At 36.6% G+C, this 15,098-nt stretch overlaps 1 protein-coding gene across 1 annotated transcript in view; it reads right to left on the bottom strand.

The window, feature by feature from the left end:
* Positions 1-15,098, bottom strand: part of LOC117288001 (macrophage mannose receptor 1-like) — a 55,154-nt gene that overhangs the window by 15,053 nt on the left and 25,003 nt on the right. The window contains exons 26-37 of the mRNA XM_033768667.1: positions 14,110-14,258; positions 13,251-13,462; positions 12,333-12,460; positions 11,575-11,624; positions 10,185-10,352; positions 8,504-8,646; positions 6,919-7,037; positions 5,273-5,406; positions 4,713-4,852; positions 4,055-4,173; positions 2,992-3,122; positions 476-508 (exon numbers count right to left, since the gene is read on the bottom strand). Of these exons, the coding sequence (XP_033624558.1) occupies positions 476-508; positions 2,992-3,122; positions 4,055-4,173; positions 4,713-4,852; positions 5,273-5,406; positions 6,919-7,037; positions 8,504-8,646; positions 10,185-10,352; positions 11,575-11,624; positions 12,333-12,460; positions 13,251-13,462; positions 14,110-14,258 (1,526 nt within the window). The remainder of the gene's footprint in view (positions 1-475; positions 509-2,991; positions 3,123-4,054; positions 4,174-4,712; positions 4,853-5,272; positions 5,407-6,918; positions 7,038-8,503; positions 8,647-10,184; positions 10,353-11,574; positions 11,625-12,332; positions 12,461-13,250; positions 13,463-14,109; positions 14,259-15,098) is intronic.

Raw genomic sequence — 15,098 nt, forward strand, 5'->3', positions numbered from 1 at the left:
CACTGATTCATCCTTCCCAGTAATTTAAAGAGTTTGATTACCTTCATATGGACTGACTAGATTTACTTGGCAACAAGTTTCAGTATTTGTGCCAAATAGTGGCGTAGCAACAATTATGGGATCCTAAATCCATGTCAGCCGACCCCCCCCCCCCTTTAATTGATATAGAAGCTGAAAAATGTTTGATGCTTGGCGATGTTTAAAAGTTTAGTTTTTTAAATTTATATAGTAAGTTTGAAGAATCCGCCAATGATTACAAATGTAAGTGGCATTTAATCAAAATTAATTATTGCCTGGATGCCATCGTTACTTTGAGAAACAATTTCGTAACGCAAAAGTTTTTGTATATTTTTCGTCTTGAAACAGCATCATCAGTCTTCCTTAAAAATGACCCACATAACCAGGGCTCGCATCCTTAAAAATAAAAAAATAAAATTTTTTTTTTACAAAGTTGCATAAACATTCGTAAACTTACATTCTGGCACAGCTGTTGTAAACGGTATATCCCCTGTAAGGAAATAGAAACAAATATGGATAATTAAAAGATAATTTATTATCCCGATGGATTTATTTCCATTTGATAATGGTACCACAGTGCTCGATTTCACAAAACGCTAAGATTGAACTTGAGTTATAAACATGTATCAATCTTGATAACAAGTAAGATGCTGTAAATCATTGTGGTGGTATTAACCAAGCCAAGGGCATCTTAAAAAGTGAGTGTTAAAAAGTGAATGATTTCGAGCACGTCCTTGGTGAAAACTACTACTAGCGGAAGATTTTGTCTTCTGCCAACAAAATGCAGCAATTGTTAGACAAGATTTTACAAGGGACCTTAGACACTACAAAAATTGTAGTCTTTTTACATGAGGTACATTTGGTAAAATTGTACAACCTTGCTACATTTTAACAAGGGAACCTTGCTAAATTGCTCTCGTGTGAAAGGGGCTTAAGACTGTTGTAGGCCCTAAGGCATGAATATATAGAAAAGACAAGGAAGAATAATCCAAATATAGATGAGAGAGGAACCCAAATATGGGATACCCAGATAATATGCAGGGACTAAAATTGCTGTAATTTTTTTTTATTATTGACTCGGGCCCGGCCCTCTCTATTGAACAAGACAGAATGGGGGGATTAAAATGAAATCAAAATGCTACACCCTTGAGGCGGGAATCAAAACATGAGTCCTACTTAAACAATAAACTTGACTAACGAAAAATACCAACATGTAGAAATTTGTCTTGATGATCCAGGGGGAAAAGAAACTTTCATCGGGAACCTTTCAAATATCTTCAATGTTGTCTTTGTATACGCTTTGAAGTCAGGACTTACAGTTCCTCCAGCCTGTATTTGTGTTTCTGGAGAAAAAGTCGTCTGGGCCTGAACTGTTAAAGGCATCAGGAAGAGTCCGAACACCAGCAAAATGTGCAGAATCATTTTGCACAAAATTTTCTGGCAGTGGCTGCAATAGCTTGTTCGCAATTTCCCAGAAATTGTTTGACTTTTTTTTTCCAGAGGTGGTTGATCAAGGTATAGCGAGTGTCTCAACAGAAAGAGCAGCTTCCATCTGATGCACTTCTGTGATTGTTATGCAAGATGACACAATTATATTTTGTTGATGTGCTGACAAAAAAGCTCCTAAGCTGCAAACTGCTATCTTGTGTGCAGCAAAGTAGGCCTATAGATTGCGCGAAATCTTGTACTAAAGTTGTCAATCTCTAGAAGCAATTTTCTTTTTGATGCGTTGACAAAACAGTTTCCAAGCCACAAACTGCTCTCTTGTGCGCAGCAAAGTAAAGATCAAGCAAATCTCATGCAAGTTTCCTAGACGGATTCTTCCTTTGAATAACTCCCATTGCAAGGTGATAATTTCTCCTTTTTTTTCTAAGAAAATTTTCCTTCTGTGATCAGGGATAAAAACTCTCCCTCAAGATGCATTTCAACATTTATCTTCTTTGAACTATCAAAAATGTACAATTCACACATCTGCAAAATTCCAAAAGGAGTCTTTCTTTGATTTCAGTTTCCAATCTTGTGATTGCTTTCCATCAGATTGAGGTTGTCAAACTTTCCACATCCAGATTCCTATAAACAATATTTCCTGACAGTTAGCATCCTATCACTGTTGGGGGTTCCACAGTGCTCTATTCTTGGCCCGCCACAGCTGAAAGTTGCACAACGCTGTCTATGAATAGGCAGAGAGGCCGTACAGCACCAAATAATCATTGCAAGTGACAAAACTGCAAGCTAGTAATTGCTTTTAAGAAGTTCCAGATTCAAAACCACAACAAATTCAGCATTCAGCATTTGATCTATTGACCTAATCTTTAAAATCTTAAAGAGTTAAAATTGGGAACATCTGCCGATCTTCTGTCGTTGGTGTAAATCCATGTCCCAGTTCTGATCGTAGCTCTCTCTTTCTCTAAAACTGAGGATATTTTCATCTGACATCCTGCTTTTCCTTGAGGCTTTGTGGTTGGACGGATTCGGCGCTGTGAGTGTACGTCCTGTGAGTTTAACGAAGTACTTCCGCTGTGCAACATGGCGGGAAATGTTGACTCGTCAACTTTGCCATCTGTTCCGACCGCTCACATAATCCATCAATGACTTGTAAATCATTCCTCATAAAATGAAAGGCTAAAAAGCAAAGCGGCATTAGACAATCTCCAATTTGAAATGTGATGAGCCCCAGATTGTGATCGCAGTGTAAAGAGATTAACAAAAGAGTCAACTTTATCAAGGAGCTTTAAGTCATTGAGCTCTCCAACATATAAATTCACTAATCAGCAAAAGATAATAACAATGTAATTTTATAACATCATGATGATGATGATCAAGGTGTAACACTATTTATCCAATCATTTGGCAATTTATTTCATTCATTTTAGTTCCCGGGGGAGTATTTGGCCTTCTTGACCGTAGTTAACGAACACCTACCTACAGCGCAGTGTAACCCTTGCCCAAAATGCCTTTTGAATTACTACTTACCGTAAGGCCTCACGCAGATATAGGGCCTAAGAGCAGTGCAATCTAAATCATTCCATAGTGCATTGTCTTTCAGGACGACACAGTCTTCACCATTACCAAAATTATTGGGTTCGCTGACATCCCAGAGAGATCTACATGTACAAATAAATAAAGGAATTCAAAAACATTTATTATAAACCATCAGCATCTAGTGTCTGTGATTTTGATTTTTTTTTTTTTTTTTTTTTTTTTTTTTCTGTAGTTTTTGCCAAACTGTTGTTGTCAGCTAAATCCAATTTGAATGCACAGTTGCTTTGTGTACATAATCATTCTTGTTGTTTAAAAAAATACCTTTGAATTTGTTGGGAAAAAATCAATAAATCACAACAGATTAAGCTTGGGCGATACCACGATATTATCGAATATTGCGATACTAAATTGGAAACGATTTCGATATCGGATCGATTTGGCTTTAAATCAAAAAATCGATTTATCGCGATATCGATTAAGTATTGCAATATCGTGATGTATATCCTAGCTGAGACATCTTGCACCCCATAGATTTGGAGTAAAACCAGAAGAATAGGTCATTAGAACACCTCTCTTATGCTATGACTGTCTCTTCTACAACTTTCACTGGGAGTTTGAAGACTGATGATGTCAAATTTAATTAAAAATCGTGATTATATCGAATATCGTGATATATTGTCGGCGATATATCGTGATTAAAATAAATCGATTTCACCCAAGCTTACAACAGATATTTCAACTAATGAATCTTTACCAAAAAATGTCACAGTTTGTTTTAACCCAACTGATTGTTTTGTTAACATTCAACCTGCCATGCCAACTGGCGCACTTTGTTTACCAACAATGGAAAGGACTATTGACCCAATTCACCTGATGTCATCATCAGAGGTGGTCGATGTCACTGTGCGTTATTCAGTGAAGTGCGCATTTAAGGCGACGCAGCATTTACATGTTAACCTATTGACCACCAAAATGGTGAGCGTGGCACAGTTGTCGCGTGGCACAGTTGTCGCGTGTGACGTCCGTGCAAGGGGTCAACAGGGGTAATTCTTACGTGAGACTTTGGTCCAGTGAAGAGCCATCAGTCCAGGAGAAGCGACCTTCGTTACTCAAATCATGGAGACCTATGTAATGTTCACCTCCAGCCCCGCCCACCTTGGTGGCAAGCCATGACTAGTTTAAAAATACAACGAGAATGTACACTTATAAATATAATAATAATGTTGAACATTTCTAGTGCGCCAGGGGCGGATTTCACAAATGTAGTCCTAACTTAGGACTAGTCCTAAGTTACAAAACTTAGGACTAGTCGTAGGCAATGCTAAGAGATAGGACTGGTCCTAAGTTAGGACCAGTAACTCATCCTAACTTAGGACTGGTCCTATCTCTTAGCATTGCCTAGGACTAGTCCTAAGTTAGGACTACCTTTGTGAAATCCACCCCTGGTCTGTCAATGATGGCACTCCTGGCACAAGAAAACCAGTAAGGGCAAATGGCAAAAAAACAGGAAGTTTCGTTTGTAGCAACACAAAAGTTATTATTCTTAACAAAGAAACATTTTCCCATAACAAAATTATGATTTATTTCTACAAACCAGTTTTGAACCCTTCTCTTCAAGCCCATGTTCTTTCTTATACGGGAGACAAATATCCCCACTGGGCTGCTGGGTCAAATCTTCATAATAACCTGACCAACTGAAAGAAAGGTCTTACGTTTAATTCTGAGCTGGTGATTTTAGCGAGGTCTCCTTGCGTGCTCTGACAGGTCAGCCTTGCATCGTTCCAAGTCTTCTGGTCAGGCATGAGCTTATAACACAGTCCCTTGTACAGGGTCCAGCCATCAGGGCATAACACTAAATGCAGAAAGGGGTTACAAAAAATCCACCATGCCGGCATTTCAAAAGTATATATATTAAGGTTTCAATTGATACAAAATTTATTAATGACGACAATTTTATGTAATGACTGGGTAAATTAGCCAAGGTTTGAGAGTGCCAAAAGATACAGCACATTACTCTTTATTTAAAGTTTACACGTCATCCAACTTAGTCCAAAGTAGTTAAAAGCATGGTTTTGTTTAATCTGAGGTAAACAACAACTGTCTTTGTTTTTTTAATACCAAGAGGACAAAAAAACAGATTGAGTTCAAATAAAAGCCTAAAACTCCTCATCCCTTCCACAAAGGTTATAAAAGGTGCATGCTGGATGATGACGCATTGACAAAGAAGTCAACCAAGTAGTTTCATTAGCTCTGATGTTCTTTAGATGCCTACCTACAGGTCTCTGGCAAACAAATGGTTTGTTGTAAGTACAGTAAGCATCGTTCCATCGTCCATTATCTTTCAAGACGGTGCAGTCCTCTCCATCGGCACCGTAGTTATCAGGTTGTCCATTATCCCAAAGAGTTCTGCAAAGAAAAGTCAAACCAAGTGCTTTATAATTTTGCTGAGAAAATTATTATTATTTATTCAACCTCAACAATACAAGAACAACAAGTACAAAACAAGGCATAAAAAGAACAAAGAAACCAAAACAGAAACGACAGAGCAAACAAATTATATTCATGAATATCAAATGAAATCGTCTTCTATACAAAGTGCTTTATAGTTATTAGACTTGCAAGCATCTTTGTTACTACATAAATACAGGAAATGTCCCAATACATAAACATCTGTACGGTTATTTTCCATTATCCCAAAAAGATCTACTTTTCCATTATCCCAAAAAGATCCCTTTTGTGCCTTTGTTGTTTCTATTTTCTGGATCGCCTTTAGATTTGGTTATTCGCAGGCTTGTTCTCTGTTTAGGCATATTTTTATTGCCTATTCTTTGAATGTTCTGTTTGCCTGGAAATAAATAAATAAATAAATAAAATCTACAAAGTTGCGGTAGTGCCATCCGAAATCTCTTTTGAGTAGTGTTAGTTCCAAAAAGAATCGGTGGTTGACAACTCAACATTTCAATCAGTGCACTCTGACCTTTCTGTGAACACTCCTGGAAAAAAGGTTTGCAAATTCATTTTCTTAATACCGATGCAAATTTCCATCTGCTAAAGACATTGGACACTTTCGGTAAACAGTGTTGTCCAAAGGCCCACACTTTGTGTATCACAACTTATATACAAAATAACAAACCTGTGAAAATTTAGGCTCAATCGGTCATCGGAGTTGGGAGAAAATAACGGGAAAACCCACCCTTGTTTCCGCACGTTTTGCCGTGTCATGACATGTGTTTACTTAAAATCCGTAATTCTCGTTGTCGAGGAATTGATAATTGTTTCAATTTTTCTCACAAAGTAAAGCATTTCATGGAATAATATTTCAAGAGAAGTCTTTTACCTTTACCTTCTGTAAATCCTGTAAGTTATTTGTAAATTTGTGAACTTTTATTTGTTTTTCTGTTCTGAAAGTGTATAACTGCTTTAAGCCTGGGAATTCCCTTATTCTGGACAAAAAATCTCTCACATGTTATACAGTTCAGGAAGGTTCACAGAATCTGCCAATCACCAGAAATACAAAACTACTTGACACAATGTGATCTTTCTTTTTCTTCCTCTGGTGAATGACTTTTTTTCCCCATTCCCTTAACACAAGTTTGAAGGCTCAAAGATCTCTTGATATATAAATCAAGTAATACATGAATTTAACCTAAACCAAAACCCGGGCAACAAGAAGACTGTAAACTTACGCGAGATCTGAACTGAGTGGCGTGCCGTCTAACCACACAAATCTGGCCATCACCAGAAATACAAAATTACTTGACACAATGTGATCTTTCTGTTTCTCCATCTAATGAATATCTTTTTCCTCGCTCTATTCACACAAATTTGAAGGCTCAAAGAGCTCTTGATAAATAAATCAAGTAAAACATTAATTTAACCTTAACCAAAACCCGGGCAACAAGAGGACTGCAAACTTACGCGAGATCTGAACTGAGTGGCGTGCCGTCTACCCACACAAACTGGTTCTCGTCGGATAGATCATGAAGACCAATCCAATGGGCATTCCCAGAGGCAGAAACGTATCGTGTAAGCCATGTCTGGATGGAGAATCAACATAGAAAACACAAAATTACAACTAAGACTGTGATATTGCTTAAAAATAATGTCTCCATCTTTAAAGACAGTGGACACTATTGGTAATTATCAAAGACCAGTCTTCTCACTTGGTGTATCTCAACGTATGCATAAAATAACAAGCCTGTGAAAATTTGAGCTCAATCGGTCGTCAAAGTTGCGAGATAATAATGAAAGAAGCACCACCCTTGTCACACGAAGTTGTACAGTGCTTTCAGATGTTTGATTTCGAGACCTCAAATTTTAAATCTGAGGTCTTGAAATCAAATTCATGGAAAATTACTTCTTTCTCGAAAACTACTCCACTTCAGAGGGAGCCGTTTTTTTACAATGTTTTATACTACAAACCTCTCCCTATTACTCGTTACCAAGTAAGGTTTTATGCTAATAAATATGTTGAGTAATTACCAATAGTGTCCACTGCCTTTATAACTAAACAACAATTCAAACAATTTAAATAATTTCATTAAAGAGGAAACAAGTTAGTTGTTTTCCTGTGAAACAAAAATTCAAGAAAATAACTCAGAATTTCATATAAATATAATACAAATATAACATGGTTTGAGGGTGACTAGTCGATGTTAGCTCCCCTAGGTATTGGAAGTTGACAAACTAGTTCCCGAGGCGAAACCGAGGGAACTAGTTTGTCAACTTCCAATACCGATTGGAGCTAATAATCGACTAGTCACACGAAAGAAACCATGTTATATTTGTTATACTATACTTTATACATATTCAGTTACCGTTGCAAATAGGAGAAAGAGAAAATGACGACTGAAATAAAATGCATTCTGGATAATTTTGTTCAACAACTTTTTTTAGTTTCTGCACTCAAGCACAAAAACTGACCCTGATGAACGCAAAAACTGACTGAATCTGTGATTCATTAATAAAAACAAGAAAGTATACATAATGAATCTAGCTCATTATTGTTCACGTATTAATGTTTCAGCTGTTATGAAATGTTCCACGATCGTAAAGCGAACGGCAAGTAGATAGCAGCCTGGGATGACGTCGCACAATGGTATGCGCATGAACTATTACTTGTCATGTGCATTCACCACTTGCGTGAATATTCACGTGCGCGCTTGGTAGTTAGCAAAATTAACACCCGGCTCGTGATGGTGAATGGACCAATGAGAACTCGACTCTCGGTCATGAATATGTATGAGGTATAGTAAATTAAATTAAATATCAAGTTGATATTTGAAATAAATAAATTGCATCTCTTCAAGATGATCCCCTGGCTGCCGATCCCAGGTTGTAATGTAAAATTTGGTGTATTCCCTGGCTATCACAGCAGCTTATGGTTGCATGGCTTCTGACTGGCACCCCCGACCAAAGATATTGACAAAAATGGGGAGACCAAAAGTAAAGCTAGATAGCTCAGTTGGACGAGTGTGGGCAGGTTTAAACTTCTTGATCTTACGTTCATATCCAAGCTAGTGATGATGGCCAGGTCGGCCTGATCGGCCACACAGGTTGCCCTCGCATCATTGTAGCTCAGTATCTGAGGCTGAATCAAGAAGCACATGTCATCATAGATCCTCCATCCATCTGCACAACCCATAACTGTCGCGAAAAAAAGAAAAAAAAAAATCAAATTAAAAACAGGAAACTATGATTTAATTGATTGGTTATTTCAGGAAATAGAAGCTTCACAGCCATAAGGAGGCTGAATTGGGTTTTATTTTTACATCATTGATGATTAAAGCCATTGGACACTTTCGGCAAACAGTGTTGTCCAAGGCCCACACTTTGTGTACCACAACTTCTATATCAAATAACAAACCTGTGAAAATTTAGGCTCAATCGGTCATCGGTGTCGGGAGAAAACAACGGAAAAACCCACCCTTGTTTCCGCGCGTTTCGCCGTGTCATGACATGTGTTTAAAATAAATCCGTAATTCTTGTTAACGAGAATTTATATTGTTTTGCTGTTTTCTCAAAAAGTAAAGGATTTCATGGAATAATATTTCAAGAGAAGTCTTTCACCATTGCCTTCTGTAAACCCTGTAAGTTATTTGTAAATCTGTGAACTTTTTTTTTTTTTTCTGAACCATAGGGTCCAATGGCTTCAACAAAGGTTAAAAATATAAATATTAAAAATGTACAAAAAATAGACAATTTAACTCATTAACACAGCTTTTTTCACTCCTATTCTTTTCGTTTCAATTATTCTGGTTTAGAAGTCTTAGAAAAGTCTTAGAAAAGCGAAGTTAATCACAGGACTAGCCAAGAGCCCAATGGAGAGAAAACAATGAAGGAAGTTTACAGTTTCACACGCGGGAGGAAAACACCAGATATTTATTCCAGCGAACAGCCACGCAGTCAGGGCCCAATTTCATAGTGCTGCTTAGCGGCCGATTTTTTACTTACATGTACTGTCCGATTTCCATTTCATAGCGCTGCTAACCGTTAGCACACGAAAAGGCATGCTAACCTTCCGGTGCTTACCGCACGGAAATAAATGACTTCACAATGCAAATCCACGGTAAACACGCAATATGGCCGCCCAATTTTTCTGCTAACCTGTGAAATACGCTAAGGCTTAAGCAAATTTTTCTGCTACATTAAGCACGCAAATTTGCTTACTGTTTAGCAGCGCTTATGAAATTGGGCCCTGGTAGGGAATGAAAACCCAACCCATTCCCCGGCATGATTCGAACTAGGGTCCTAGAGGCAGAAGGCGAGGAAAAAACCCACAATGCCAACCCCCAACAAATTGAACAAGTGTTCCGTGTATAAATTCTTGACTTTATCATCAAGTAAACACACTTAAAGCCAGTGGACACTGTTGGTAATTACTCAAAATAATTATCAGTATAAAATCTCACTTGGTAACGAGTAATGGGGAGAGGTTGATAGTATAAAACATTGTGAGAAACGGCTCCCTCTGAAGTGACGTAGTTTTCGACAAAAAAAAATTGTGCGAATTAGTGTCCAGTGTCTTTAAAACTATATAATTATTGTATAGGATATATGAGCAGTGCAATTGGAGCTCAACTGACTAGAGAGCAGAATTTTGAACGCCATGAGCGTCTGTATTGCCGGTTATCGTCGCTATATGGGACTATGATTATTATTTTTATTATCTAGGTTTGCCTCACCTCTCGAGATTTTGCAGACCCATCCTTGCAATTGGTTACAACTTTGATCATTCCATTTCCGGTTGTCAAAGAACATCTCTGTACAGTCCTCACCAGTATTATAGTCGTTGGGTTCACCGTCGTTCCAGTTGGTGTACGAGACTACAGATCCATCAGTCCACTCAAAACCTAACAGGGGAACATTGATTTAAATTACTAATAAAAACTTTTCATGTTTATTATTAAAAACAATACTTGGTGTGTTAGTTCATCTTGTGCAATTTTTACATTTTTATGAATACAAACTCAAATCGGTTCTGAAACCAAAAAATCCAAAAAAGGAAATTATTTAATTAATTATGCATGTACCTTTGTCCAGATCGGACTAGGATCCAAAGGGATGAAAGACAAGGAAAACTTGCACTCAAGGTTCTTGCACACAAACAAAAGAAAACTTTCATGTAAAAAAAAAAAAAAAAATCTTTGGTACATGTTAGTATATTTTCTGCAATTTTTACATTTTTATGAATAAAGTAATTCTACTCAGTTCTGAAACCAAAGAAACCTACACAAATTATTTAATTAATTAAACCTTTGACCAGATAGGATTTTGAACTACATTTTGTTAAGTCCATGAGGGTGAAAGACAAGGAAAACTTCCACTAAAAGTTCTTGCGCAAAAACAAAAGAAAACTTTCATGTTTTAAAAAACAAAACTTTGGTACAAGTTAGTATATTTACATTTTTATGAATGAAGCAATTCAAGTCAGGTTCTGAAACCAAAGAAACCTACACAAATTATTTAATTAAGTAAACCTTTGACCAGATAGGATTTTGAACTACATTTTGTTAAGTCCATGAGGGTGACAGACATGGAAAACTTCCACTAAAAGTTCTTGCGCAAAAACAAAAGAAAACTTTCATGTTTTAAAAAACAAAACTTTGGTACAAGTTAGTATATTTACATTTTTATGAATGAAGCAATTCAAGTCAGGTTCTGAAACCAAAGAAACCTACACAAATTATTTAATTAATTAAACCTTTGACCAGATAGGATTTTGAACTACATTTTGTTAAGTCCATGAGGGTGACAGACAAGGAAAACTTCCACTAAAAGTTCTTGCGCAAAAACAAAAGAAAACTGTCATGTTTAAAAAAAAAAAAATCTTTGGTACATGTTTGTATATTTTCTGCAATTTTTACATTTTTACGAATAAAGTAATTCAGTTGAATTCAAAACGGGTTCTGAAACCAAAGAAACCTACAATTAGGTAATTATTTGATTAATAAACTTTTGTCCAGATTTTGAGCTAAAGTCCATGAGGGTGAAAGACATAGCAAACTTCCAGAAAAGGTTTTTACGCACATACAAAACAGGGAAAACAAACTGTAAATACTGTACATTTCTTACCTCCTTCATTTTGTGAATCATGAAGTCCAATCCAAAATGGCTCATTGTTACTGGATTAACAAAACAAAATTTAAAGGAACATTAATACAGAATTAATAAGAAAAAAAAAATTGTGAAGATCACAGATTTACACAAAACTTACACGGTCTGATGATGAGAATTCTAGCAAAAACATCCATTGAAATAATTCTGTCTGAAATGTCATATTTGACGAAAAATACAGTAGTTTCCAGTGTAAAATTATCCCTGGAGTGTTTTATTCATTTTGTTTTAATCGCTGTCAAGCAAAATGTCTAATCAATTTTTCACTATTTTCTTGTGACCCAGATGGCCGATCAATCTCAAACTTCTACAGGTTTGTCAGTTTATGGTGGATCACAAAAAGTGTTTACACTCCCAACAGCTGTTTTGCTGGCAAAATTTGTTATTTAACAACAGATGTAAAGTGCCTATCCTATGGTAGTTTAACAAAGGGAGGTGGATCTAGATTGCCAATAGCAGGGGGTGTGTAGAGAGGCTTGCTAGATATCAAAGAGCTTTTGTGAACTACAAAAGCAGATAACAATTACAAAACAGAAATTTTTGTATATTTGAAGAAATTAACAGGAATCACATACCAGCTATTTTTTTTCACTGGGCAGACAAAATGTTTGAATTCAGATTAAATGTCAAGATTCTCATCCTTGTTTGCATTTATGACACTAAAAAGGAGATGAATGACACTTTTTCAAGACATTTGTCATCTTTGATCAACTTACAAAACGTCAGCCTGGACTTTAAGGTATGTTTCTTCCTCGGGGGTATGAAAGCTTGCTAGATTTGCTCCGAGACTGACACACTGGGCTTCAGCGTCCCAAAAGGATTTCTTATTTGCAGGTTGGAAGGGCTAAGGAAGAAGAAGAACATTTACAACATCTCTCTTTTTTTTTTTTCTTTTTTTTTAATTAAGAAGTGAAAAGGAGTGATCTAAACACGGAAGTCATATAAACAGGTCATATAAACAAGCTAACATTATGGTTTTCCACACCTAGTAAGACACCTAGTAAGCCAACTTAGTAATAAAAAAAAACAATTAATAATACAGACCCTCTCCTGGGCCCAATTTCATGAATCTGTTAAGAGCAGAACAAAATTGCTTCACAAGTTTCTTTGCTAAGCAATTACAGAGGGCACCATCACAATAATGTAAACTTAACGTAACTTTGGCTGGTAAACCTGTTTCTTTTAAGCAATACTTTTCTGTGCTTAGCAAATATGTGATTACAGGCTCGATGAAATTTGACCTTGGACAGATCTACACCATCTTGTTCATCAACCTTTCTTTCATTGAACTTTAGCCTTTGGTACATGTATACTGTCATATTTGAAGAAAAAAATGTGGTTTACCTCGAAGCATGAACATGTTAAGATGTTAAACTTGCATCCGGGATAAAGAATATTAATTTTAATTTTTTTTTTACCCTAACACCGATGTGTGTTAGCACTGTATACTCAGTACTTTCCCGAGTCTTGTGAAAAAATATCACAGGCATATTTACTCGAGTGGGGTTCGAACCCACGACCCTTGCGTGTGATATTTTTTCCCAGGACTCGGAAAAGTACTGAGTGCTAACACACATCGGTGAATGGGTTAAAAAAAAAAAAAAAAAAAAAAAAAAAAAATTACAAATTAATACCTTGAAGCAGTTGTCTCCCCACCCAATCCAGCCGACTGGACATCCGATGTTGGTAGGTAACGTCGGAGAGGGTTCAGTAACGACCGGAGCTGGCGTGTAACCCGTTCGTTGCGACTCACAGACATAGTTGTTGGTCATGTCACAGTTGGCGACGCTCCAGAGACCGCTGCTGACTCCAGACGACGAGGCTACACAGCTACCTCTAGAGTCGTCTGAAGAATTCAAGATTGATAATAATGATCAAAATAACAACAGCATTAAAGGGAACATTGCCTTGGATCGGGCGAGTTGGTCTATGAAAAGAGTTTGTAACTGCTTGTTATGAAATGCATATGGTATGAAAAGATGTTTTAAAAATAGAATATAATGTTCCACACAAAGAAAACCTAAAAAATGCACAGTTTTCCTTATACATGTATGTTGTGAACGAACACATAAACAGCACGCCCATTTTGTGGAGTCAAACATACTTCAGCGAATGCGAAGCAAATTTTGGCGTCACATTTGGCTGTTTTTCCAGGTGAATGTTTCGCATGAGTTGAATACAGTTCAACAAATTTGTCAATGCAAACTTGTGACATAAACATTTGTATTGCATTCACATTCGCAGGAAGTACAAACCAGGCTTCACATACTAAACTGAACACTGCAATTAATATTTCAAACCAGGATTGTGAGTAACCATCCATAAAAAAAAAAAAGAGAGCAAAAGATAAAGCCGGGTAAAAAAAAAAGAAGAAAAATATATTCCTATACTTTTGTACCCAGAAAGTGAGAAAAAAAGGAGGAAAATTAAAACCCAAACCAAGGAAATCAACTGAAAAAGAGGAAGTCTCACATGCCTGTAATACAATCTTACCAGGTTGTCCTCGTCCCCAGTTGGTGTAAGTAATGGGATCATTGTTAACCCACTCGTAGGAGCCTTTCTGTGCTGTTTCACTCATCCCGATCCAGAACATCTGACCGTTCTGAACACCGAGTCGGCTGGCTAGGAAAGACTGCTCAAATCTACCAGAAAGGAGAACGAAATCAAGAAAACAAATTGAGATTAAAGGCACTGGACACTATTGGTAATTACTCAAAATAATTGTGAGCATAAAAACTTGCTTGGTGACGAGCAAAGGGGAGCTGTTGCTAGTATAAAACATTGTGAGAAACTGAAATAACAAAGTTTTTGAGGAATAAGTAAATTTCCTCTAAATTATTTGAATTTGATTTTGAGGTCCCAAAATTAAACATCTGAAAGCACACAACTTTGTGTGACAAGGGTGTTTTTTTTTTCTTCAATTATTATCTTACAACTTCGACGGCCAATTGAGTTCAAATTTCCACAGGTTTGTTATTTCGTGCATATGTTGAGATACACCAAGTGAGAAGACTGGTCTTTGACAATTACAAAAAGTGTCCAGTGTCCTTAAGTCAGTACAAAAATAACCCCACTGTGATAAACTTTTTTTAAGTTCCAGTCTCTTGTTCTTCGATAGGATTTGAAGTTTGCATTTTTGAGATTCAATCCTAAAATAAATAAAGTTTGCAATAAGGCTAAAGGAGTGTGCATGAAATATCTCTTTCCATGACTTGTTGTGGTTCTGAAAAGAATTAGGGTGTAAAAGCACGATGACTCGACCAGTAAAAAAGGGTGCAATGTCATGCTGTGCAATTGCTTATAACCAACTCTAAATAATGCATTTATCCACTTGCTTTTCGTTAGTTTGCAAATTTATTGTTTAATGTGCCCTTAATTACATCCACTGTATACTTTGATTATCTAAGTATCTTGTAATGTGTGTTTTTTTTTTTGTTTTTTTTTTCCAGCGCTTTGAAAGAAGATGCTTAATTACTAGTTTT

The sequence above is a fragment of the Asterias rubens genome, chromosome 3 (genome assembly GCF_902459465.1).
Source record: "Asterias rubens chromosome 3, eAstRub1.3, whole genome shotgun sequence".
Lineage (NCBI taxonomy): Eukaryota > Metazoa > Echinodermata > Asteroidea > Forcipulatida > Asteriidae > Asterias > Asterias rubens.